Source organism: Phlebotomus argentipes, unplaced genomic scaffold, assembly GCF_947086385.1.
Source record: "Phlebotomus argentipes unplaced genomic scaffold, Phlebotomus argentipes genome assembly scaffold_18, whole genome shotgun sequence".
Taxonomy (NCBI): domain Eukaryota; kingdom Metazoa; phylum Arthropoda; class Insecta; order Diptera; family Psychodidae; genus Phlebotomus; species Phlebotomus argentipes.
The window spans coordinates 10,179,704-10,203,891 of NW_026776177.1; the positions used below are offsets into that span (position 1 = coordinate 10,179,704).

A 24,188-nucleotide genomic window follows, 5' to 3' on the forward strand; every position below is an offset into this window, starting at 1 on the left:
GATCATCAACAAGAGAGTTCAACTGGTTGTAATTGAGAAAATGAGAGTGAAGATTGGCTTCCCACTCGAAGGGAAATCAACACAATTAATCATATCTCAATTAGCGATCGTGTTTTGAAATTAAAACCACCTCTTTTGTCTGGCTGTGGCTAAACGTGTGAAGGCATTTTGATGGGCAGAAGAAGAGGAGGAAAACTGCAATGGGAAATATGTAAGAAGTGAAATGAATTCTCATACTCACAGCAATGATTGTGCGTCACCCTGTTGGTTTGTTTGCCGCGCGACGAGGAAAAAAAGCATAAAATTCCCACTATACATGAATCAATTTCGTTTTCAGCGGCCAAAAGTGGTCTTTTCTCAATACACACCGTAGAGGTTTTGGTGATTGTGTGCACAAGACTCACTTTTTTCCCCGACTCATCTTCCGATCTGGCATTGCAGGTCCGCGCGCGCGAAGCTTCCCGCGATCTTGGTCAGAACGAACACAGAAGCACTCTCAGCTCATGTCGCTGTATTTCCCTGGCCCAGTGATAACCGCGCGCGATGTGATGTAATCGACAGGCAAATTCCATATAACCTCGTGCTATCGCGGCCTTTCTGTCTTTTCGCACGGCTTGCGAGCTTTTGTCGCCGTGAAAACCTTCGCAATCCCGCAGAATTTAACATTTTTGAGCCGTCAGATGAGCTCTGAAAACAGCCTTTGAACTTTACGTGCGTTTATTGCGGAGTTTTCCATATGAAACACATTTAGATATTCCGGAATCACATATTAATGCGATATTAATCGCACATTTGTATCACTAATAGATATGACGATTAGCAGTCACTTGAGGCGAGAGTTATTGAATAGACAGAACAACTCGACTGAAGTGTATTCTCTACGGAAATAATCTGTGCCGACTGATAAAGTGTGGTGAAGTGCGCAATTGAAACAATCTTAATTTCTATACAAAGACTTTCTCCGACTTTTCATTTATGAAAAAAGTGTATTAAAAAATCTTTATCGATTTCCTGAAATATCTTGACTTTTAATTTATCATGGCTTTTAAAAGATTCTCAATTATTCAATCATGTTTGTATTACAGTGATCTTTAAGATACGTGGAGTTCAGTAAACAGTTTTTTTCTTCATTAATCTATCTAAAAATAACCTTTTGCGTGACGAACCAGCCATTTTCGGACTAAAACTCTCTGACGTTGGATTGTCTCTTCGGGAAACTTCCTGACCACCCAAACAATGGCTGTGCGTGGGAAAAAGAGGCGCAGAATGAGCTTTTTCTTCTCCCTAATTGAATTTTCCTCATTATCAAGCGCCTTTCCGTGGTGCTGATTTATTATTCATCTTCATATTACTATTATAGGGGTTTTGTTTGCTATTTGTTTAATTTATAAACATCAATTGCGTGATACTATCGCGGTCATGGCTGCAGCTAATAATAATTCGTTGGCTCCCTCTCGCTGTCATGTTTCTCTACACACTTTGGATGGTGTGCGCTTGGAAGAAGAATCACTTAATTTTCTTCTTCTTTTTTCCCGCCGCCAAAGGTCACATTGCAAACTATCGAGAGCTCTCTAGTTTTGTACATATGTTGATTTTTTTTGCTCCTACGCGGACACCGAGAAATTGACCTCTATGTGATCATTTCTGCTCTTGAAAAGCACACACGTGAATTTCTATTTGACCATAATTGGACGCAAATTTAATTTACCAATTCATTTCCCATCTGTGTCGAGTGACCAACACAGTTTCAGCCAACTTCCTCGTGTTTTCAGTGAATTTTTCCCACTATCGCGAAATCACTCGTTCAATGTGAAAATCATGTATGATAAACCTCTGTGTCGTGGAGATAAATGTTGTGATTTTCATGTTTGTTCTTTTCTCCTGCGGTGGAAAATATTCACTCAAACACACAGAAAAACAATCACATAAACTTACTTGTGGGCATTCAATGGAGAGACAAGAAGAGTCCAATTAAACACACCAAAAATCTTTGAAGCTCCAACTGAAATTGCTAATTCAATATTAATCACTTAATTAAATACGTGGTAAAGCTGCGGTGCAATTTAAATTATTCATCATGAAATATCCGAATATATTTCACGAAAATGGGCATGACTTTCCAAAACATGTCGGCATTACAGCCAGCAATTTCGCTAATCTCATTGGGAGTCTAATTGAAAATGCACATCATTTGGCCTGAGTTAGTTCAGCCCAAGCGTAATATTTATTCAGTGCCCAACGTGAAAATGAAGCGGTTTTAAGGGATGGGAACACACTAAGCAATTACAGCGGCATTGCAATGAGTTTATAGGCTTTCACAGTTTTATTGAGAGTGCAGAGACTGTAAAATGGGCGGGACATTTGAGTGGGCGGAGCTAGAACACAGAATACTTTACCTATTCGCCTCCAGGTGATCGACAGTGCGAGAATTAAATTCAAAACAAAACGACTTCCCATCAACTGACACCGATCTTCCTTCCATTTCAACTCAATCTGCAGGAAGTAATCATTGTAAATGCGCTCATGAAGCTCATAATTGCCGTGTACATGAAGCGATCGCAATTCCAAGTGTCACGATCGCGACTTCTCCCCAAATTTTCCGCCTCATCACCCTGTCGATTGGGGAAAGAGCGCGCACTGGGTGTGTGTGCGCGATCCACCTGAATGAGTGTGTGACGAGCTTCGATTTTCTGTCCAATAAAAATTGTACATTTACACAATTGCACAACACATGCACGAGAGAAAGAAATGTGTTGCTCGTGTGAGAGAGTGATGGAATAAGCTCCAGGACCGGATCAATCAGGTGCGATCCTCGGCAGGGACTCAGCAAGAAGTGCCACAAGATGCATTCAAAGGTGATCTGCTGGATATTTTTCTAGGAATTACATTGCAATGCTGATGGGAAAAAATGCTGCTCGCTGTGCCCAATTTGGCCCTGTTCAATCGACTGATTCGGGTTCCAGCTAAAGGCGGCAGCAGCTCGAGCTGGCCAGGTATTCAAGTCTCGTTTCCATTCAGGTGTGTTATGTGGTCTTGGATTGAGTAACCGAATCCACAATTTTTCCTCTGCCCTGGAAAAGTGTCGCTTTCGCAGCCCTTTTTGTATCTCAATCTTGTGGATTTGTGGCGTGCAGGAGAGGGAAAGAGATTTGTGCTTGATGGGATTTTGGGACGGTGTTATAGCCATGAAATAGAAGTTGCAAGAGCGAGAGTAAGCGAAAAAAACGGCCCAGACGACAGAGAGAGAGAACGTGTTTTGTGCTGTTAATCTTGTTTTTTGACCAACTGAGAGGAGAGAATATTGTCTGTGAAGTGCGGAGAAGAACAAGATCACAAAAGGAGCGAGATTCGAGTGAGTCAGTTTGAGAACGGACACTGTGCAAAAAGGGTGCGTCATCGGGCACAATTTAGACCATCTTCACCTGCTGTGTGTGTGGAAAATTGCCTGTGATCGTCAAAGAGTGGAGAATCTGTGACAAAGTGGCTGGAAAGAATTCATTATAAGATTCTCACATAGTGAAGCTGCGCGGCATATTTCTGGTCCAGCATCGATCGCGTGCCCGAGCATTAAGTGAATGTGGCCCTGAGTGGACGGTGTGTGAAGAAGAGGCAAAAAGAGGTGAAGATCCAGAGACGAGCTCACAATGTCAGCGGAAAGTCAGCGCAGTGCAGAGGCTGTGGAGGCGCGAAAGAAGCCACGCGTGTGTCATGTGGTGAAGCGCGAGGACTTCGACGGCTATGGCTTCAATCTGCACGCGGAGAAGGGCAAGCCGGGCCAGTACATTGGCAAAGTGGACGAGAACTCGCCCGCGGAGATGGCGGGTCTGCGCCAGGGCGACAGAATCATCGAGGTGAACGACGTGAATATCGGCACGGAGACGCACAAGCAGGTGGTTCAGCGCATCAAAGCCAATCCCAACGAGGTGAGTTCAATTGATTGTGATCTCAGAACAATTTGCAGTGTCTCTCTTTCTACCCATCGAAAAATCGCGCGCCGCACAATTTGATCTAACAGTGAAAAACAAGCTGTTCAATTATTAAGTTCTTTTTTGTGTGCGAAGAGCATTTTGTCCCCAATTAAATTGGGGCTTTGGCGAATTCAATTGACAATGTCAAAAATAGCTTTGCGAATTGTGATATTGAGAATTGGTGGGGACAAATCATAGGCTTTCGGCACGGAACAGCGCAAAGTCCAAGTTTTTCTTCACATTTGGCGCGTCCATTTGGACAAAAATCTCATTCAACAGCAGACGATTAATTAGGCCAACTTTTAACACCGATCGTGGAAATGTTTTGTTCCGCTCTTATTCAGTGCAAAAGTCTAATGTGGGCTTTTTGCTGTAGTTTTTGAAGAGATGTTTAACCATTAAAAGTTAATTACATTAAGTCAAATTATTATGTATTTTTGCGTTGAACGGCGAAAAATGATTTTTATTCTGGACCAATTAAATTGATTTCAGGCTAAGAAGTAGCTTTAAATTTAAAATTCTGGAACTATCGGATTTTGTTGATACTGGATTAACTGGAAAACTCTCACAAAATTCAATGTACCATCTTGACTCTCATGTCTTCAAATGACGCGCCCCTTGATGTAATGAATTTTTAGATAATTGAAAAAACCATTCTGTAGTCAAAAATGCAAAGTGGAATTTTATACATTCACAAGAGAGTTTTCCATGCACTTTCGAGAGAACTCCGCTCGGGAAAGTATTTAATTTGCCTTTGATGGCAAAATATGGGTCAAAGCGAGCTCTAATGAATTAATCCAAAGACTCATAATGCATTCATTAGGCACCATTTTTCGGTATTCTCCGCTACAATTAGCCGCTGGAGAGTGCTTCTAATGGGGGCTCATGAAATATTGAGAGAGACGCGCGCTCAGAGACTCATCTCGACGGTTGTTTTGCAGGTGAAGCTGCTCGTTGTGGACCCTGAGGTGATTGAGGTGACCAAGGACAATCAGATTGTCACGGGCAATGAGTCAAATAATAGCGACGCGAAGGAGGAGAGCGTCGAGAAGCAGGAAGTGGCCGTGGTGGAGGAGGAGGAGGTGAAGGCGCCGGAGGAGCACAAGAACCACGAGCCTGCGAGTCCGCCGGCTGCAGTGAAGACGCCGCCCGTGATCAACAACAGTCCCGAGGCGAAGAAGTCCACAACCAACGGCACAACTCCCAAAGCTGACAACGCGTCCGTGAGCAGCGGCGGCTCGGCGTCATCACGCGAGAGCGGCGGACTCAATCTGCAAATGACTGCGGCCGAACTGAGGGCGAAGTTGGCCGCCCGCAAGAAGTACGACCCCAAGAGTGAGACGGTAGATATTAAAAAGAAATTCGACATCATCCAGAAGTTGTAGATCGTTGGACTCGCATTAAGATCGCCGAAATTACTCTTGAGTGGATTTTCACGTGTTTTTCCTCTTCTTTCCCCATCTGTGTACACATAAAGAGAGAGAAGAAAAAGCACACCCCCGGAAAAATGCACAAAAGAGACCCTTAATTTCAGGCGCGCTGCAAGAAAAAATTGCAGCAAGTGAAGAAGAAGAAGAGTGATGGAAATTATGTAAATATATGACAGAGTTAAGAGATGAAGACGTAACAGAATCACACGAGCAAAGAAAGTTATACGCTGAATACGGAATGAAGAAGCAGAGGAAATATGAGAATTTGTGTGTAACAGAAGTAAAAAAAAATATGATTTTCTTTTAAATTAATTATAGATTGTGCCATTCGAGAGTTGTATTCGTTGTATTGAAAAAAAAATTGCAGAACTAGAGGAAAAATAGCAAAATTGCGGAAAGAGGTGCGGTAATCATGTGCAAAAGCATCGGTAATTAATTTGACGAAAAATAAAGTGTCTATAAAAATTCAATGTTATTCTGACTGCGGCCTTTTCTCTGCGCAGCTGGGCAAAAAAGAAACACTTAGAGTGGATGCTCAAGGCTGCATCTTAGCGCTGGCTGATGAGAAAGACTCGCGCTCGTGGTGGGAATATACGTAATTTTAATAATAAATTAGTTACATGATAATAAATACTACATTTTTTCATCTCCTCTTACAACTATTATTACTTCTCAACATTTAAATATTCTGTCTTTTGCCTCACAAAATTCTACCTTGACTTTTTTCATACCTACAATTTTTTCTTATTTATATATATATATATATAAATCGAAAAAGGAGATTTGCGCTAATTAAAGATCAAAAAATTTTACATCCTTCCCTTTTTTCTCTTTTCATGGGTAAACGAACAACTTCCGTCCTCATTTTTCATTCTCTTTTCCGAAAGAAAAACAGACTGTCATCGGCTACAACTCTGTCACTGGCGCTTAATCCGTAAGAGAGAAAACCCCCATTAAATAAAGTCTATAAATGTGACAAGCCAAAATCTTGAGAATTATACCTCCATAAAGTGGTCCTAAGTGCAATTTTCATACACACAATATATTCTCCCAGTTGAAATTACCAACATCTCTCAACGTGCGGCCCTCTTGGCGAGGAAGTGGGCAAAATTGTGGGTTATATTGCAAAATAATGACGTGATCTCAATCATTTGAAATTCATTCTCATGCACAAGGACATTATTCCATTGAATCGTCAGCTAATTTGCAGAGTTGGAATGCAGAAAAAAGAGAGAAGCTTGAAATCTCGCAAATTCATATCTTGCTAATTGTCCTAATTATTTCGCTAAATCTCCGCGGGAATTTGCGAGAATGAGTCCGTGATCTTTACCGTAATTAGTCAGAAGTGACTTCAGTCGAAAAAAGATTCACTCGCTGAGCTTTCGCAGTATTCAATAGAAGTGAATTTATCAACAAATGCTAATCATTCGAGGGAAAATGTCAATTGACAGACGCTGGAGAGAATTTTACGCGCAGCTGTGAATTTCAAGGTGATTTCGCGATACACATAAATTGATTGTCCAAAGAAATTATACACAATTCGATGTAATTTTGACATAACGCAGGGTTTCGCCAAAAGGCACTTTTATCGCAAATTCATTAAAATCTTGTTGAAAAACTTTGTATTTGAAACATAGTAAAGTATAAAATAGCCGAAATTAATTTCAAAAACTATCAATTTATCAACTTTCTTCGATGGGAATAGCTTTGAACTTAAATCTGGGACTGGTTGTGATAGAGTGAAAAGTAATTGCTTCTCTATGAACACGAATAGTGACGTATTCATTCCTTAGAAAAATTACATTCTTCAAGACTATAATTGTGGTGTAAAGAGATTGTTAAACACTGCAATCTTTCGGGGAATCAGTTACAATGCACAATTTGAAAACACTTTAAATGTAAATAAATAGTATATCGCTTTCACCTGTGAAAAGTCACTCAGTGCGCGTAATTCATCGGCAGCAATTGTCTTATTGCCGTCAATTGAACGCACCTGTAAGAATTCCACCGACAGCCCGAAAGTTTTCGTGCAGAGTGAAAGTATTTGCATTTCTGAAGAAGTCACTTTGAATGTGCAACACGGAAAGAAATTGCTCCGTGAGACGTGAAGAAATCAGTCAGTTTGGCGCGAATCTGCTGAATTATGCAAAGTCTCCAACTTCAAATGCCTCGACATCACGTCACACTCCATGAGACCCTGTATTTTTACATGAAATTTTATCACCGCGCAGTGATTTTCTCGCGTAAGTCTAATTGGTTAGTCAAATGAATGTCTCATCTTCTCGTCTGGTTTGTTATTTTTCTTTGGGTTTTCTTGATATCCCGGATGAAGCGGAGGGGGAGAAAAACATGGAGTTATTTGGGAAAGAGACAACGTCTTAAACTATCATTATGCCTGTCTTCTGCGGCTCTTCGTATGTGTCTTTTGCAGATTGATAAGCAGTATTAGGAGAAATCAAGAGTGGTTTTTTCCTGGGAATTCCAGTGTGTCTGTTTGCGTATTCAAAATACCATCTGCACTCTCCTTCGCGCTCTCGTCGTCTCACTCACTCAATCGTGTCACTTCTTTATCGTTTTGGTGATAATTGAAAAATTCTTCTCCACCCTAATCGCGCCAATACGCGATAGAGCGACGAGCGGCAGAGGAGAGTTCATCGGCGTGTGTATGTGTGTGTGTGTGTGCTTAACCATTTGTCTGCTATTTACCTCAGCGGCGAATTAATTTTCGTTGATGTCCTCGCGACTCCTGGCAATCGGCACCGGCGGCAGCGAATTGTGTCGATATTTGGCCCAAACGACACCGACAGGATTGAGAACGCCGCCAATTTCGCAGTTGACGGTCTTGCTTTTGCCATTAATCACAAAAAGGGCACTATTTGTCAAAGTCACCATGTATTGCCCGAAAAGTCCTGCAAGGAAAGAAGGAGAAGGTAAGGAGACACCGTGTAAATACAAATGTGAGTGAATTTTTTACACACTTCCTGTGCCATCACACCCTCAATAGTCTATCTAAACACGCTTTTTCCCCGCCTGTGTGGGTCAAGTTGAGGTGACGATTTCATCAGAGGCGTAGCGACAAAAAGGTAAAAGACCGTGTGAAAATGCTCCTACATATTCACCGAAGGTCCTAAAGGCTTTCAAATTCCCGCTGAACAAGAGACGCAATGATTTTATTGCTGTTCACGCCAGTTTGAGCGTGTAAAAGGTGTCGTTTATTGGCAAGCAAAGTCCCACCGTCAAGGTAACAAGCAACCACATCTCAAATGCTCTCACTTGTGCTCATCACACAATTCTTTCTGCGCCTCTCCTCATGTTTAATTACCACCCATCTGGCAGTCGCTGTGTGCAATAAATGATGACTTAAATTGACACGAGAGTGTGAGAAAGGCACCTAATATGGCAAATATGGTGGTGTATCAAATTGCAGAATGTATCACAATTGCTCAGTGCGCTAAAGATGAACAAATAATTGGTGCGCGCGCGATAATAAAAATAATACTCCAGCAGAGTGCAATAAAGGGAAAATCCTGGTGTGTAATTTGTACCAACATCCCATAAAGATGATAACACTGGAATTCAACAATGTTGTACACTTTTGTCACCCTCGATTGTGGCACTTTTTTTCTCGCATTCGAATGAAAAATAAACATTTTATGTCACTTTTTTTCAATATTTGATTATTATTCTGCGAGAGTCATTAATACACGTATTAAATGGTAATTGAACAGATGAAATTTGATAGCGCACGTCCCATTCTACACTGTGCAAAGCACTAAAATATAAATTGAGCGATGGTTTGCAAGTGATAATAATTTAATTAAATGCTTGGTTTTCAATAAACCAGCATAAATAGTACAAAAATGTATGAAGCAAAAAATAACTCACATTTACACATCATTAATTAACTTATCTCAATCACTCGTAATGCGCTATTTTTGGACTTATTCCGTTGGTTTGGTAGATAAATTTAAAATTTCAACAGCGAAAATTGTTTACTGGTGCTTTTTTCACATTAATATTCATTGATTTTTATGGGTTTCACTTGTGACATAATTTCAAAGTAAAGTGTTATTTTCAGTTCATGCTTTCCAACAGTCATAAAGTAGCGAAATGAAAATGAAATGAATCCCGGTCAAATGGCCATTTCAATCGGTAAAAGCTTGGACTGATAAATAGACAGCAATCTCTACCAAACTGCAGCCACGAAATATTCAATAAAATGACTGCGCAAATGAACTCACAGAGTATTTATGACAAAAGTTTCGGCGCCTCTGGGCATTTGCCACAAATGGCATTCATGCAATTAATGCTCTTTTCTGTGTTGGTGAAAATTTTGACGCAAATCCTGATGTATTTTTATTCACGCTCGCATAAAACAAATGAGAGAATCAAGTCTAATTTAATGTGTCACTCAAGCAATTACTCAGGTTGTAATTAGCTTTTTATTTAAAGGGTATTTGAGGAGGTTTTCTGATAAGATTCCGAGTCGCATTCCTTTGCGATATGCGCTCTTTATAGTGTCTGTAATCAATGAGGTGTCTCAAGTACGCTGACTATCTCAAACTTTATCAATCTCGGAATTGGATTCTTGATCACACAAAGAGTATAGGACACATTTTAGTAAATACACTATTGATGTTCCTTTGCCTTTTTCAAACCATCCGATAAAGCTGCCAAATTGGCCATCGATATGAGCTCGTCTTTTGCGTCCACCTTTTGCCACACGAAGGCGTGCTCAATGAGGGATTTATGTGGCGACTGTGCGGCTCATTTGCGAGGAAATGAAATCAATAAATTCATTAGGACAATCGCTGGCGCACTGTTGAATGGGCTGTGCGTCATTCGAGACATGGCGCGAAGGGCGAATTGGTGGGTTGAGTGACAATTTACTGATACTACGTGATGGCAATAAAAGTATGAGACGCTTTTACTATTATGGCCACTATTTTGCGAGTAATTCGCCCACCCATCAAATGTCCCAGCGTCAAGAGGGAGGAATCTATTTCGTGCCTAGAAAATTGCTTGTAACTATTCCGGAATGCAGTTGAGGGGCGATAAAGAGGACATTCTTTGTCAAAGAGGGCCATGAGGAAAATGTGAGGGAAAATTGCGTGCTCTTCACTCACCTGAAGACTTAATTGATCGCATCGAATTGCCCCATTTGGCAATTGGCGACGCTTGTTGGAGCAAAGGTGCGCCCGGTCCAACTCCTGTTATCATTTCCACCTTGCCTATTTCACGACGAAGAACATCACTTGATTAGTTTACAACGTTTAACAAGGGCGAATTGCAAGCAGAGATGGACAGTTTACGTGACACTTTTAACAAATGACGAGGGAAATGCTGTACATTTCAACACTTTGTAATAGATTTTTCACATTTAACCCTCTTAAGAACCATACTTTCGAATGCTATGAACCAATTGAAAAAGGAAAATTTACGAATTTGTTTTAAAGCTTTTGCTTTAAAAAGAATCCAATAGAACAATTAATACCATTCTATCTTCACCATTTCTATTTTGTTTGATTTCAACTTCACCTCACGTCGAAATTGACTTGATTTTATGTACTTCATGTCTTTCAAATAGGAGGAATTAAAAAACAATAAAAGCTAAATCCATTTAGATTGATATCATAATAAATTCTCTCTAATCCCTTCTATTATCCTAATTGAAAATGGAAAAACATGTGGATTTCTCGTTAAATGAGGTGGAAAATTAAATTTCGCGTTTCAGTGTTGATTTCCCCGAATGGAAACCCTCTTTTCTACACGCGGCGTGTAAACAATAACCTCGGGTCATCATCTCTGCTCGCACATGCCAAAAACAGGAAATACTGCCTACCTGAGTCCAAATTCAAATACAGGATGTCCTCTTTGTCACTGGCGCTAGCAAACAAGTCGTATCCATGCGTCGTTTGGCTCTCATAGAACGTTGCGTCGCTGATGTTGAGAGTGGTTTTCACATCGAACGAGAATTGGAGGCCACTCGATGTGATTTGCTGGACTGTAAGCGTCGTGCCGGCATTGTTCACGAATGTACTGACGATGTGTCTGGAGTTGGGCGAGATTCGTGCCACCCCGTGAATGGCGGGCTTCGTGCCCATCACGGAGTCCGTGAGATAGTCGAGGATCAGCTGTCCGCGCCAGGTGTTGGTGTCTGGCTCGATGCAGGCGATCACCACGATGCCGTAGTAGGCGGAGAAGGTGACGGAGTAGGGCAGACAGGCGTAGGACGACAGGTCGATGTAGCGAACGTAGTGGAAGGTGTTGAGGTCGATCTTCTGTAGGCCCATCGTGTTCTGGTGCGTCACGTAGCCGTAGTTGAAGGCGTAGTTGAGCGGCTCGAAGTCCGCCGTGGGCACGAAGAAGTCCCTGATCACCTCCGTGTCGCTCTTCATCTGCGGATGCGTCGCCTGGTGGCGCTTCTTCTCGCCGGCGTCGCGGATGACTTGCAGGGTCTTGGAGTAGGGCGTGTCCGGGCGGCGCCAGTTGAGGATCCACACCTGGTCCAGATGAGGCACATAGTGAAGCTCCACCGGATACCTGTCCGTCGCAATCACGTCCACCACCACCATCTGCAGCGTGGAGATGATCAGTACGCGATCCCTGTACGGCTGGCTCACGTAGATGTAGCGCGTGCCGATGTTGATGGCTCTGCCCCAGGAGCAGCCCACGCCACTCAGGCCGCACACAGTGTCCTGCGTCCCCGGGATGATGTCCGTGCCCTGGATCTGGTGCACCAGCCGACAGGCTCCCGGCTCGTAAATGGCCGCTCCGTACTTGTGAAAGACGAAAAATCGATTCTCCTCGATGAGCACAGCTAGAGAGCGGAGCGAAGGTAAGGAAAATAGTTATTACCATACTCCAGCCCACTCCTCAGGGCATCCCACAGCCCGCGTAATTACACCCCATGCCTCGCACTGAATGGTAAACACAAGTTGCAAGAGTTTAACAACAATTTGAAACAAACACCGGCGTTGAGGAACTTTGAAATATGTGCAATGAGAGTTCAGAATAACGCTCTTTTGTGGGGAAAATCAGGCAGAAATATTGCTGAAAACTTTGCGGAAAATCCATGATATTTTCCCAAGACTTAAGGATTCATGTTGCAGAAATTGCTATAGTGTGTTATTTTGAGCAATAAAAAGTTATTGAGGGTGATTTATTGTGAATCCTAAATAAAGGATGGAAAATCTTGACTATTTCTTCAATGTATCTCTCTCTCTCTCTCTCTCTCTCTCTCTCTCTCTCTTTGTCTTAAGAGATGTACTAAGAGTAACCGAAATTATACATTGGCACTGCTCACGATGTAATTCCCGTGAAATGTGATTGTAGCGAAATAATTCCCTTATAACTATTCCGTGTTGGAAGCTTCCCGAGGCATTCATAATCTCGTGAGAAGTTCACTCTCGAAGCTACTTAAAATTCAGTGAAATTCCTCAGCGAAACTCTGACAAAATATCCCACATTCTTCTGTAATATTCCCAAATATTTCACGCTCAATTGTAGGTATTTCTCATTTTGGGCGCATCACCCCGCCCACAGTTGTAAGACTCTCCCCCCCGGAAAGTTGAATTGAATGCGGAGTTGGGGAGGAAATTCCATGATAAATTACACCTCATCTAAAAATGTTTCTCCCCCGCTTCGCTTTTAAATTTTTTATGTGACAAACACGTACTTGGAGACTCGTCCTCCTGGACAATCAACGAACTGATGTCCTTCACTTCGCTCCCGATGTTTCGTGCACGGCACATGAAGGCGCCCGTGTCTGAATAGGTGATGTTGAGGACGTGCAGCGCCGTGCCGTTGCCGATGACTTCGTACTTATTGAGCGTCTCAAGCCTAATGGCCTCATCGTTCTTCAGCCACTCCACGGCCGGAAAAGGCTCACCCGTGACGTGGCAAAACATCTCAGCGTTCTCGCCCAGGCCGCGTGACTGAATGCGTGGCATCACGCGCACTCGCGGGATTGTGTGCACGGTGAGGATGTGCGTCTGCACGACGTCGTCATTGCCCTGCGCGTGACACGTGTAGTTGCCCGCGTGCACAAGCTGCACGTGTGTGAGATACAGACTGCCGTCCGTGAACACGCGGATGTTCTCCTCCACCAGCGTCAGCAGGTCCACGCCGTTCCTGTGCCACACAATCGGCGGCGCCGGGGAGCCCGTGACGTCGCACTTGATCTCCACATTGTCGCCCAGGCGCGCCGTCAAGTGGTTCGTCTCGAGCACCTTGTCCAGCGACACCACGGACACGCTGTACATCTTGTTGAAGGCCTGGTAGAACTCATTAATGCTCAGGTGACCATCGCGGTTGGTGTCGTCGTACACGAGCATATCGCTCAGGACGCAGCCGGCGCTCAGGTCCTCGAGGTGCTCCAGCTGGTAAAGTTCTCTGAGTTCAGTTGTCTGCAAGAAGCAGCATTTAATCACAAACGGATAGACGATCTTTATTAATGAATGAATATTCACTGTGCTCAATTCTGGTTAAATGTTTAATAAATTATGATATTTGTTTTAATATTACAATCAATTCCAATTTTGTTTTGCTTTCTCGCTTGGGTAGAATTTTAGTATAAATTACAGGCTCTAGAATTTCCATGTTGAGCTAGCGCATGATTTTCCCATCAATACACCCTCATTAGTAACTAATGAGCATCGCTTTTAAATTCCCTAAATTAAATCCTTCTTCATCCTCACGGCAATGAACAAAAATTATAGGAATGAAATAAATTTGCGTAAACAACTAAAACTGATGAAGACTTTATCTAAAGAGCACTAGAACATTCATACAAAAGTACTCTTGAAAATAAATTCAATTAAATTTCTTGATCTGTAGAAAATTGAAGCTTCGAGCAATTGGATGATATTTGAAAATCTCATTGCATGGATAGAAAACTTTGTAAAGTTTTAGGAGGTGAAATGTTTGAATTACTTCAATCGGCACAGAAAAGCTCGTGCAAGTTTTGAATGTTCAAATCCGTGACGACTTCAAGTCTTAATACGTGTGCTTTTTCTGATGGAAATGGATGTTTTCCTGAGAAGGAAATCAGACGCATCTTTTCGGTATAATTATCGTGAATGTGTAAACTTTCATTTAGTCGTGACTCGAGAGCACAAGAACTTTCCCTTTGGTTGGGGAAAAGCTATAAAACTTTCGTACTAAAACACAAATAAGAGCAAATTTGTTAGAGAATGTTCTCATAGAACTTTTCAAACATGAGTTTTCATCTCTTTCACGAATGCAATATTTGTCGCTGAATACATATTAACATTAAGCGGTGCTCTCAAGTGTTGCAATTTACCATGAATGACTGTGAAAGAAAAGAGGTTAAGTGCCGCGAACGCTTGATAATTGATGAGAATTAATTGATAAGCATCTTCAACTTCTCACCCGCACAGTTTGTGAAATCGATTATTGACTCCCGCTCTTGAGCGAAACTTTGCGGAATTGACAAGTTAAGGGATCGCGCAACAGATAATGGAATTAAGTCATTTGGAAAATCTACCAATTTTCTACACTAATTGCTCTTCTCCGACATCCCAAGAATCATGGCTAATTTTTCGCTTCGCTGCAATCTTCAGCACAAATCAAATTAGACCAATAGCACAGCGCAAGAATGTGGACGAAAAGATTGATGAATTACTATCGCGCTCAGCTTTGACGAGCCAATGCTTTTTCCATGCTCCAGAGATATACATATTACAGAGTGTATAATATGTATATGGGTAAAACTTTTAATTTCAATCTCGTGTTGGGAAAATTCCCCAAGAGTTGCCAAAGTCTTAAGCAGCTCAAGAGGGTGAATCTCAAAAGAAATGCTACATTGCAGAGAGAAGTTCGTGAAAAGAATTTCAATAATAAAGTGGAAATAAAACAAGACAGAGAACATTATTTATTAGACGGCATTCTTAATGGAAAATGAAGAGAACTTAGAGCTTTCATGTCCACAACAGTAATTAAAGTTTAGTTTGCAACACTTTGCAGAAATGAAATGGAAAATCACTTCTCTAGCATTCGAAATTAATGTATTAATTTAGGCATTAAAAGCCTCGGATTTGTCACGCATTTTTAATCCTAAATCTCCACCAAAAATCAACAGATTCAATCTGCGATTTTGCTGCCCAAAAGCATCTCTCTGGCTAAAATGTCACCAAGCGGAAAATTGATAGACATTCTCCATGTGCATGTGAACTGTAAATTGATTTTCATTTGCGTCACTCCTTCGTCGACAATAGAATCTTCATATCTGCAAACATTTTCACCTTTTGCCCGCATCGCGAGCTTTCCGCTCTCGGCGCGGCTTACAATCCTGCACACAGCGTCACACATTTCAGTTCAAACTTGAATCGAGTAGGATTAAAACTCCCGCACCAAAGTTCAGGCTTTTTATTGTTGCGGGAAAATAAACTAGAAAGCCCGTGAAACATAAATAACATGGAATCTCTCGCAAGTCCAATCGATTTTTTTCCTCCTTTACATTTTATTCTTGCATCGCAGAGTTTATTTATTTAGCAGAAAAATAATATACTCTGTGTTTTTAAAGGTGCGCACGGAAATATTCATCATATTGAACTCTTGAGCAAATCAAATCAACTCATGAAGTACGCTTCGAATTCAGGGAAATAATTCAGTTATATAGCATATAAAGACGCGACTTTCTATTTTCCATCCATCAGCAATATTAATGAGGGGGAATTTTCCAGGACAGCTTTCCAAAAATAGAATATATTTTTTTCAGTTTTTTTTACATAAATTGTTTATTATTTTGAAGAATGTTTTGCAAATTATCGCCGCATATATTTATTATTCAAGAGCAAACCAAAAATAATTCATAATTCATTCTGAAGAGGCTCAAACATGAAGCTTAAAAGCTTCATTACTATAATATGGATCGATAATTAATAGCAGTATACGGAAAATTATATTTCAGGTTCGTTTAAAAATAACTCCCAAATTACTTCAAACACTGTGAATTTAAGGAAAAACAATTGATTGATAAATTTTCTTATTATATAATGGATTATATACTTCCATCCCTTTTCCTTTGAGTTGTTTAACCCCGATAAACCAAGATAAGCCATGGAAAAATGGTTTTTCACATTGCTGTTCTCCTCAGAGATTTCCAGATAATCAGGACAAAATGTTTCCCTTTGACATATGTAGTAATGAAAGAGATTTCCGACTTAGAACTCACCTCCAAGTGGCCATTGTTGTTCTGATCGTAGTGGGAGAACATGATGGAGACCAGGAAGTCTCTGCTGTGGTTGTTGTCGCTGGAGATGAGCCTGGCGTGGCTGTAGAGCAGCAGGTTGTCCTTCATGATCTCGTACTCCTGCGGCGAGCACGCACTGGGCGCCCTCGTAGTGACCTGACGGCAGAAGTCCGCGTGCTGCAGCGTGATTTTCCTCTCCTTCAGGCACGACATCCGGTGCATCTCGCAGTGGTTCTGGTACACTTCGCCGTCGGAGCCGCAGACGGTCTTCTGGCGCCTGGGGCAGAACCTCTGGCACACGCACTTCGCCATCTGGTTGGCGTCCACCACGCACTCCTGGCCTCGGCCGCAGTAGTGCACGAGGCACGGATCTGGAAGGGTGCGCAAGAGGTAAGAATTGGGGCTCAGGGATTGGGACTGGGCTGCCTTACTGCTGGCGATGAGTTGACTGACATCGACGGCTGGAGGTCGCTTTCCGGACATTTCGAGCTCGTCAAAATGGAGCTCTGGCGCCCCGGGAGAGCACTTTGCGACGCCAAGGAGGACACTTAGCACTGCTAAACTGTGTAAACACATAGCAAGGACCATTGACGGGGAAGTTCTGCTGTTGGTGCACATTTTGGACCACTTTCACCCACTTTTCACGCGTCCCTTTGACGGAGTCGTCAAGGGATGGGAGCACAATCGATAAATTCTCCTTCGAATTCCACCCTTTGTTCCGGCAAACACCTCGAATATCTCAGCACAAATTGTGGGTACAGTGGAATATTTGCTCTCTCTAGTGAATATTAATTAAATTCCACTGCCTCCACACATTGGGGCCACACACTTGGCAGCTCTTTCTCCCTCACCACTGAACCTATCTGGCGATACACAGTGGCACACGGACAGGTCTGGTCAGGACGAGTGCGATGGCAGGACTAAAAAGGAGTCGTAATTTGATAATTTCACTTGCGAGGGAAATTATTTATTGATAGTGAGTGAGAATGAAATAGAAATTAAATAGTTCATCCCTGTTTTTCCATCCGCGGCCCCGCACATGCGCCCCAGCCGCCCTTCGGCTGCCCCGAAAACACTCTGCTGGAGTGACAGGGACGCAACACAAACAGACAGGTCTCTCATGAAATATTCGACTGTTGTGATGCAAGGGAGGCGCAGTCACGCACCTCTTCACCCACACCCTCATCATTAATTCACCCCGTCAGCACACCTCCAACTGCCCACCTGCGGAGGAGCGACCAGCCGGCTGCGTGACTCAGCAGCGAAGGGGCGCCGTATTTGGTCGATGAACCACCGAGAGGGGAGCAGTTGAGATTCCTGGATTCACAAAAACTCCCTCAACTGACCCTCATTCTCAGCGAGGGCGATTTTTTCAAGAAAAGCCTAAAAAATACATTTATCCAGTTAGAATTATCGTGAATCTTCCATGAAGCGCCGACGTTTTGAAATCTCCATGGTTTGTGTCCTGGATATACGTAAGAATTTTTTTTGATATTTTTCAAGAATCTTCATATCTGAGAAATAAATTTCTTGGCTGGTCAACCCATCTTTTGGTGATACAATTGACCCCAGTACCGTAAGAGAATCCAATATGAATTAATTCCCATCATTCTTATCTCTTACTGGAAACGGTGTATTTTTTACAGTGTAATCCTATTGGCAAAGCGAGCGTTCGTAAGTTCGTCAGTGTGGTGAATTTGGGCGCTTACGTAAAACGTCAGTCTGGTGATGTCTCTGTCAAGTGGAAAACATGTCAGAGCAGTTGAGCTACGAAATCCACAAATATTCCAGCTACTCCACGTCCTATCTGCCTGAGTAAGTATCCTACCGGCTGCCCTGGGCCGCCCTGCGCCCATTGCCAGGGCAATCCGGGCGGAATGGCCAGTATTTTCAGCAGAAGCGCGCGAGCAAAATCGCGCCTTTGGCAATTGAGTTTGTGCGCAATATTGCCGCCCGTAACAAGTGGATCCGCTTGACGCTCTTTTCAGGAACATCCGCGAGGACTGTCCCAGCAATCAGACCAGCCGATGGTCGTCGAACACCAACAGCCCCCCGCAGTTCCTCACGCTGAAGCTTCAGCGTCCGGCGATTGTGAAGACCATCAAGTTCGGGAAGTACGAGAAGGCTCATGTCTGCAATCTGCGGAAGTTCAAGATCTTCGGCGGCCTGGAGGAGGAGCACATGGTGCTGCTGTTCGAGGGCGGCCTGAAGAATGACACGGTCCCGGAGAGCTTCACGCTGCGCCACACCACGGATTCTGGGGAGTTGCTTCCGGTGCTGTTCATTCAGATCATGCCGCTGCTGTCTTGGGGGCCCAGCTTCAACTTCAGCATCTGGTACGTGGAGCTGCAGGGCCAGGACGATCCCATCTTCGTGCGCACGAGCCTGCAGAACTACAACACGCTGCGCGAGGTGGAAATCGTGCGGCTGTGCCTGAAGCACTTCCGCCAGCAGGGCTACGAGGCCGCCTTCCGTCTGTTGCAGGAGCAGACGAAGGTGCTGCTGGAGCACCCCATGATGTCCAACCTGCACGACGCGCTCGTCATCCGCGGTGACTTCCAGGAGACCGAGCAGTTTATGCAGCAGTGCGTGGACGACGGTCTGCTGGACGCGTATCTCTCGCAGCAGGACTACAAGGCGTCGTGGGAGCTGCAAGACGTGGCGGAGACGGAGAACCGCCCGGGAATGCGCGGCGGGCATCAGCTGGTGATCGACAACCACAGCGGACTGATTTACCTGTACGGCGGCTGGGATGGCTTCGAGGAGCTCAGCGATCTCTGGTGCTACAATATCAAGTCCAACGTGTGGCGCCTCATTCACGCCAACTCGGAGAAGTTCGACGGCCCCACGCCGCGCTCGTGCCACAAGATGGTCTTCGATCCGCGCAGCGGCCAGATCTTCATCCTCGGTCGCTATCTGGACAGCTCCAGTCGCACGAAGGAGCACATCAAGAGCGAGTTCTACCTGTACGACACCACGCACCAGTCCTGGCTGCAGATCTGCGACGACACGAGCCAAGTGGGCGGGCCGCAGCTGATCTTCGACCATCAAATGTGCATCGACGTGGACAAGCAGACGATCTATGTGTTCGGCGGCCGCATCCTCACACCGCGTAACATCGACGACATGTCCAACGATCCGCAGTACTCCGGGCTGTTCTCCTACCACATCGCCACGAACATGTGGACGCAACTGCTGGTGGACTGCGGTCATCCCAGCGCCGCTCACTTCGACGTGCCCAGCATCAAGTCACGCGTCACGCACTCGATGGTCTTCCATCACCGCCACCGCAAGCTCTACATCTTCGGCGGGCAGCGCAACAAGGAGTACACCACGGACTTCATCGCCTACGACGTGGACGCTGGCGAGATGAACGTGCTGAGCGTAGACTCGGGCGCCGCGGGCGAGAAAAACGTGCCGCAGTCGGGCTTCGCACAGCGCGCCACCATCGACTGCGACCGCGACGAAATCTACGTGCTGTCTAGCCTGAGCAAGGACAAGGAGCGCCGCGACTTCAACGTCAACAGCTTGTGGCTGTACGCGCTGAAGCTGAACGAGTGGACGTGCATCTACAAGTGCGACCACTCCACGGAGAACTGCTGCGCCAACAAGAGCCAGGCCATGTGCACGGAGCCCTGTCCCAGGTACGCTCATCAGCTCGTCTACGACGCCACCAACCGCATCCACTACCTCTTCGGCGGCAACCCGGGCCGGAACACACTGCCACAGCTCAGGCTCGACGACTTCTGGGTGCTGAGGCTCGAGAAGTGAGTAGAGAAATCTCAATATTTTAAATGTTTCGCACTAAAAGGATAGAAAATCAACTTTTGCCTCTTTATAATATCTAAATTGTAAGCTAATTAATAGTGAAATGAAGGGTTAATCAGGTAAATTCATACCAAAATTTTCTATTTACATTTCTTAGCAAAAAAACGCGCCTTCGCTTATCTATTCTGGGGATTATTTTATTTTAAAATATTCTCTCTTTCTGCGTTTGAATTCCATCTAGGCCACGAGGAAGCGAAGAGAGCGAGTGATAACAGCGGAATAATTGGCATTGTTTTTTGCAGACCCAGTCGCCAGCAGATTCTGCGTCACTGTAAATATTTAATAAGAAGACTGGAATACGAGGAGATAACCAAGAGTGACCCACTGAAGGCTGTCAATTATCTTCAGACAAGACTGCATGACATTATCGACCACAAGGACCCCGAAGAGCTCAAGGAGGTGCGATTTTGTGGCCTTATCAGCTGCTCTGCGACCGAATTTGAGCGCATTTTTCTCTCTCTCTTTCTTGCAGTTCCACAAGCTAGCTTCGCTGCTCTTCAAGTGCGATGACTTCCAGACGGAGAACAGCAGTCCTCTGATGACCGTGCCGCTGGGCACCACATCAGCCTTCCTCCCGGACAAGGGTGACTCGCCCTCGGGCGCAGCCGCCGCGTCCTCGCCCTCGTCCTCAGCCAAGGCGGACATGTCGTTCAACGTGAAGAACCAGCGCTACTTGCTCTTCAATAAGCTGGTGAAGCTCCTGCCGGAGAATATGGTGCAGCCGAAGGGCAACTTGAGCGACTTCGTCCTCATCTGAGGCGCTCCTCTGCCATGTCTGCGGATCGCGGATATTCATATGCGTTGTCGTGGAAATATACTCGATTTAGGCACACACTTTCGCATACGTTTCACAGCATAATATATTTACTCTCTATATACAATTGCATGTCCTCTTATCTGTGCGTTTTGCGTTGTTCCGTGTAAATTCTTCCTTACAAAAAGTATCCTTGCAGCCAAACTATATAATAGCATGTTCTCGAAAATGCATATTAACAGGAAAGAGTGTAGAAATATCCATCAACAGTGTACATTTTTCAATTTTATAAAATCTCCAGGTTTTAATATATTTTTATGTTTATGTAAAATGCAAAAGTGTTTCAATCACTTCAACTGCATTCACATTTTCGTGGGATTCACTAGTAGTGTGATGAAATAGAAGAATCCATCGTTGAAATTTGAATGAGTTGACAAGCTTCTGTGTCCGCCGCTGGAGAAATCTCGGCGCTGCTAACGGTTGCTCATGTTTCATGAAACTAAATTGAAACGCATTCAAAACGGAGCGGATACAACAAGAAATAAACGTAATTCTACGATTTAGAGGAATTTATTCTTAATGAAATGTTGTTACAATGTAAAAAATCAATAAACCTTACATCAGTACAGTAAAATGTTGCAGCAATTGTGTCACCGCGCGAAAGGTAGAAATTCCATCTGCAACACATGTGAATGGCAAAGATGTTGCGCCACTCCAAGCTTATGTGGACGAACTTGAACTTTTCACGGATGAAAAAAGGATTGCAACTACAGAAAATACCTAGAAGTGTTCTCTATCCATCTAAGATTGTGTTGTAAAAGATATCAAAGTAAATTCAAAGTGTGTGTTGCACTTACAAATCGACAAACCCACAAGTGTGGGTGGAATTGCTGGGATACCCGCGATTGCGGGGAAGAATTACATCACTAAGCTAAACCTTTAAAAGACATTTCTTGTAAAATCACATCAAAAGACTCGAAAACTTACAAGCAACATATCCTAATGAAGCACAAATTGCTTAAAAATTATTTATGAATCGACATTAAGAAGCGAAAAATCTACTGGTTTTCTCTGTTCTTTTTTTCTCCTCATGCTGCTGCTGCTTCAGACACCGTCCAGACGCTTCTGCCTTGCGTTGCCTCATTTCTGCAAAAAAAAAAGGAAAAAGGATTAGCGTTAAAAATGGCGGAATAACAGTTGGTAACATTAGCATGTGAATCATGAATGAAACACTGATCATATGATGGCAATTCTCGCGAGATTCGCTAAAACTCAACCCATAGTGAGGGAATTTTCTCTCTTTCTCGCTCTGTACGAGGGCTGCGACGTCATGCAAACGGGAATAGCGCAATTTATCAGATCTTTGAACTTCCTCCAAGGTCGCATGGCGCAACGCATTGCTCGCCATCTCACTTTCGCACTGCGGTGCGCCCTCTCTGTCACACCCACGCGCAGGAAGGGCGCGAAAGAGAGAGACGGAGATCGCGAATCTAAAAATCCACCAGCGAAAAAAGGTCTCAATTGCCCATTTATTTTGATTGTTGACCAGAAAATTCGTACTTGTGCTGCAGTTTCACTGACCTTCGCTGCTTTTTGGTCAGCGCGGAATGTTTTTGTTCGCTCATCTGGCGTTTCTTTTCCGGCCACACATTGAATTGCCCTCCAAGTGCTTGGAGGAGAAATTTTAATTGCACTCCGATCCTTATCGAGTGGTCTTGGGGAGTCAGCAACAAAAGACACCACGCGGCTTTGTCCGTTAGTTCAAGTTTAAATGAGCTTTCGAAAAGCGCGCGACAAGAGAATCGACATGATCGCGCCACGATCAATTTTTTGAGCAACAAATACCCGCGGAATGAATAAAAGTGTTTGTTTTGCTAAAGAATCCGAAGGTTTTCCATACATCTGATTGTGGGCAAGAGATGACATGGCCATCAATAATCGCAATCTGGAGATCCGCAAGAATGTCCCATCGCTTTAATGCACGCCAATATCTTGTGAGAACCAGAACCACTGGCATGATTGATGCTATCCGTAAAATTTTACCAAATTCATATTATAATGATCTTCACCGCAGATGATAAAATGAAGCATTATGTGCAGATCATTAAAGTCTTTTTTATGTCTTCGCTCCACATTCCTCGGATCGACACTGAAAGTAAGCCAAATTGCGATCTCCAGAGGCTGATTAATGTGGATCACCGCTAATTTCCGAAGAGGCCACCCAAATTAGCATCTATAAATCATTGAAGGTCCAAATTCAATTAGGCTTTCGGAGAAATTGAATGTGGGAAGGCGATCAGAATACCTGTAATTTCGCCTTTTTCAGCTAATATTGTGATTAGTAATTCCACATGTTTCCACATCTTGCTGAATATATTATTATCCCTGATTTGCTTGATTGCCGCTTTTTTCGCGATGACATTCTTTCACATTTTGCAGAGTGGAATTTTTTGTCTGACTCCTATGCGCCCGAGGAAACCGAAAAATTAATATTCCACACTCATTGATGGTTTTCTTTCTGTGATCAGAGTGAAAATTGCCGGGTTCGTCGCTCGAAATGTTCAAGTCTTTTGTCTGTTTTTCCCCCTGTCGTGTTTTTCACTCACCCTTTCGCTTCTCCTACAAGTAGAGCGTTCCCTGGTGTCGATGATCGTGAAACTGGTGCACGTAGAGTTTCTTCTTGGACTTGTCCTTCTGCGGACGCAACTCCCACACCAGATTGGAGAGACTCCGCGGTCGCGAGAGGCGCCGCGTCTTCTTTTCCGGCAACTTAGAGTCGCCCGACGTGCGTCCGCCGCTGCGTGACGAGTCGAGAGTCCCTTCGCGGCCTGCACTGGCACTCTTTGACAGTTGATGACACTTTTCCTGGCTCTTGGGTGTCGTGGAGATCGGAGTGGTCGGATGGGAGTCAGTGTTCAGCTGAAGACTGCTTAAGCTCTTGTACCTACGCGAAGAAGCGCGATTGCTCGATATTAGATCAAGAAAGAATGGAT

At 43.9% G+C, this 24,188-nt stretch overlaps 4 protein-coding genes across 4 annotated transcripts in view; 2 read left to right on the plus strand and 2 right to left on the minus strand.

Annotated features, from left to right (window-relative positions):
- The first annotated feature begins 2,880 nt into the window (after positions 1-2,880).
- Positions 2,881-5,576, plus strand: LOC132260743 (Na(+)/H(+) exchange regulatory cofactor NHE-RF1). Its single transcript, XM_059759060.1, has 2 exons — positions 2,881-3,923; positions 4,910-5,576. Exons 1-2 carry the CDS (start codon positions 3,645-3,647, stop codon positions 5,351-5,353), a joined length of 723 nt encoding a protein of 240 aa, XP_059615043.1. The 5' UTR covers positions 2,881-3,644; the 3' UTR covers positions 5,354-5,576.
- Positions 5,577-5,702: 126 nt separating this feature from the next.
- On the minus strand, positions 5,703-17,588 carry LOC132260741 (follistatin-related protein 5-like). Its single transcript, XM_059759058.1, has 6 exons — positions 17,045-17,588; positions 16,596-16,984; positions 13,077-13,806; positions 11,241-12,218; positions 10,525-10,629; positions 5,703-8,307 (listed from the first exon to the last, which is right to left on the minus strand). The coding sequence occupies exons 1-6, from the start codon at positions 17,229-17,231 to the stop codon at positions 8,117-8,119; spliced, it is 2,580 nt and encodes an 859-aa protein (XP_059615041.1). The 5' UTR covers positions 17,232-17,588; the 3' UTR covers positions 5,703-8,116.
- Positions 17,589-18,332: 744 nt separating this feature from the next.
- On the plus strand, positions 18,333-21,694 carry LOC132259616 (muskelin). The gene is made up of 4 exons (XM_059757324.1): positions 18,333-18,428; positions 18,602-20,380; positions 20,684-20,840; positions 20,914-21,694. The coding sequence occupies exons 1-4, from the start codon at positions 18,364-18,366 to the stop codon at positions 21,196-21,198; spliced, it is 2,286 nt and encodes a 761-aa protein (XP_059613307.1). The 5' UTR covers positions 18,333-18,363; the 3' UTR covers positions 21,199-21,694.
- Positions 21,695-21,746: 52 nt separating this feature from the next.
- LOC132259617 (uncharacterized) overlaps positions 21,747-24,188 on the minus strand; it is a 46,927-nt gene continuing 44,485 nt past the window's right edge. Inside the window, exons 7-8 of the mRNA XM_059757325.1 lie at positions 23,802-24,139; positions 21,747-22,341 (exon numbers count right to left, since the gene is read on the minus strand). Of these exons, the coding sequence (XP_059613308.1) occupies positions 23,815-24,139 (325 nt within the window). The 3' untranslated portion in view covers positions 21,747-22,341; positions 23,802-23,814. The remainder of the gene's footprint in view (positions 22,342-23,801; positions 24,140-24,188) is intronic.

Coding starts and splice junctions, on each gene's coding strand:
- LOC132260741 (XM_059759058.1), bottom strand. CDS start 17,231: ATGTGCACCAACAGCAGAACTTCCCCGTCAATGGTCCTTGCTATGTGT. Junction 16,985..17,044: donor CAGTCAACTCATCGCCAGCA/GTAAGGCAGCCC, acceptor GCACCCTTCCAG/ATCCGTGCCTCGTGCACTAC. Junction 10,630..11,240: donor GTATTTGAATTTGGACTCAG/GTAGGCAGTATT, acceptor GTCGTGAAATAG/GCAAGGTGGAAATGATAACA.
- LOC132260743 (XM_059759060.1), top strand. CDS start 3,645: ATGTCAGCGGAAAGTCAGCGCAGTGCAGAGGCTGTGGAGGCGCGAAAG. Junction 3,924..4,909: donor TCAAAGCCAATCCCAACGAG/GTGAGTTCAATT, acceptor GTTGTTTTGCAG/GTGAAGCTGCTCGTTGTGGA.
- LOC132259616 (XM_059757324.1), top strand. CDS start 18,364: ATGTCAGAGCAGTTGAGCTACGAAATCCACAAATATTCCAGCTACTCC. Junction 18,429..18,601: donor TCCACGTCCTATCTGCCTGA/GTAAGTATCCTA, acceptor CGCTCTTTTCAG/GAACATCCGCGAGGACTGTC. Junction 20,841..20,913: donor ACCCCGAAGAGCTCAAGGAG/GTGCGATTTTGT, acceptor TCTTTCTTGCAG/TTCCACAAGCTAGCTTCGCT.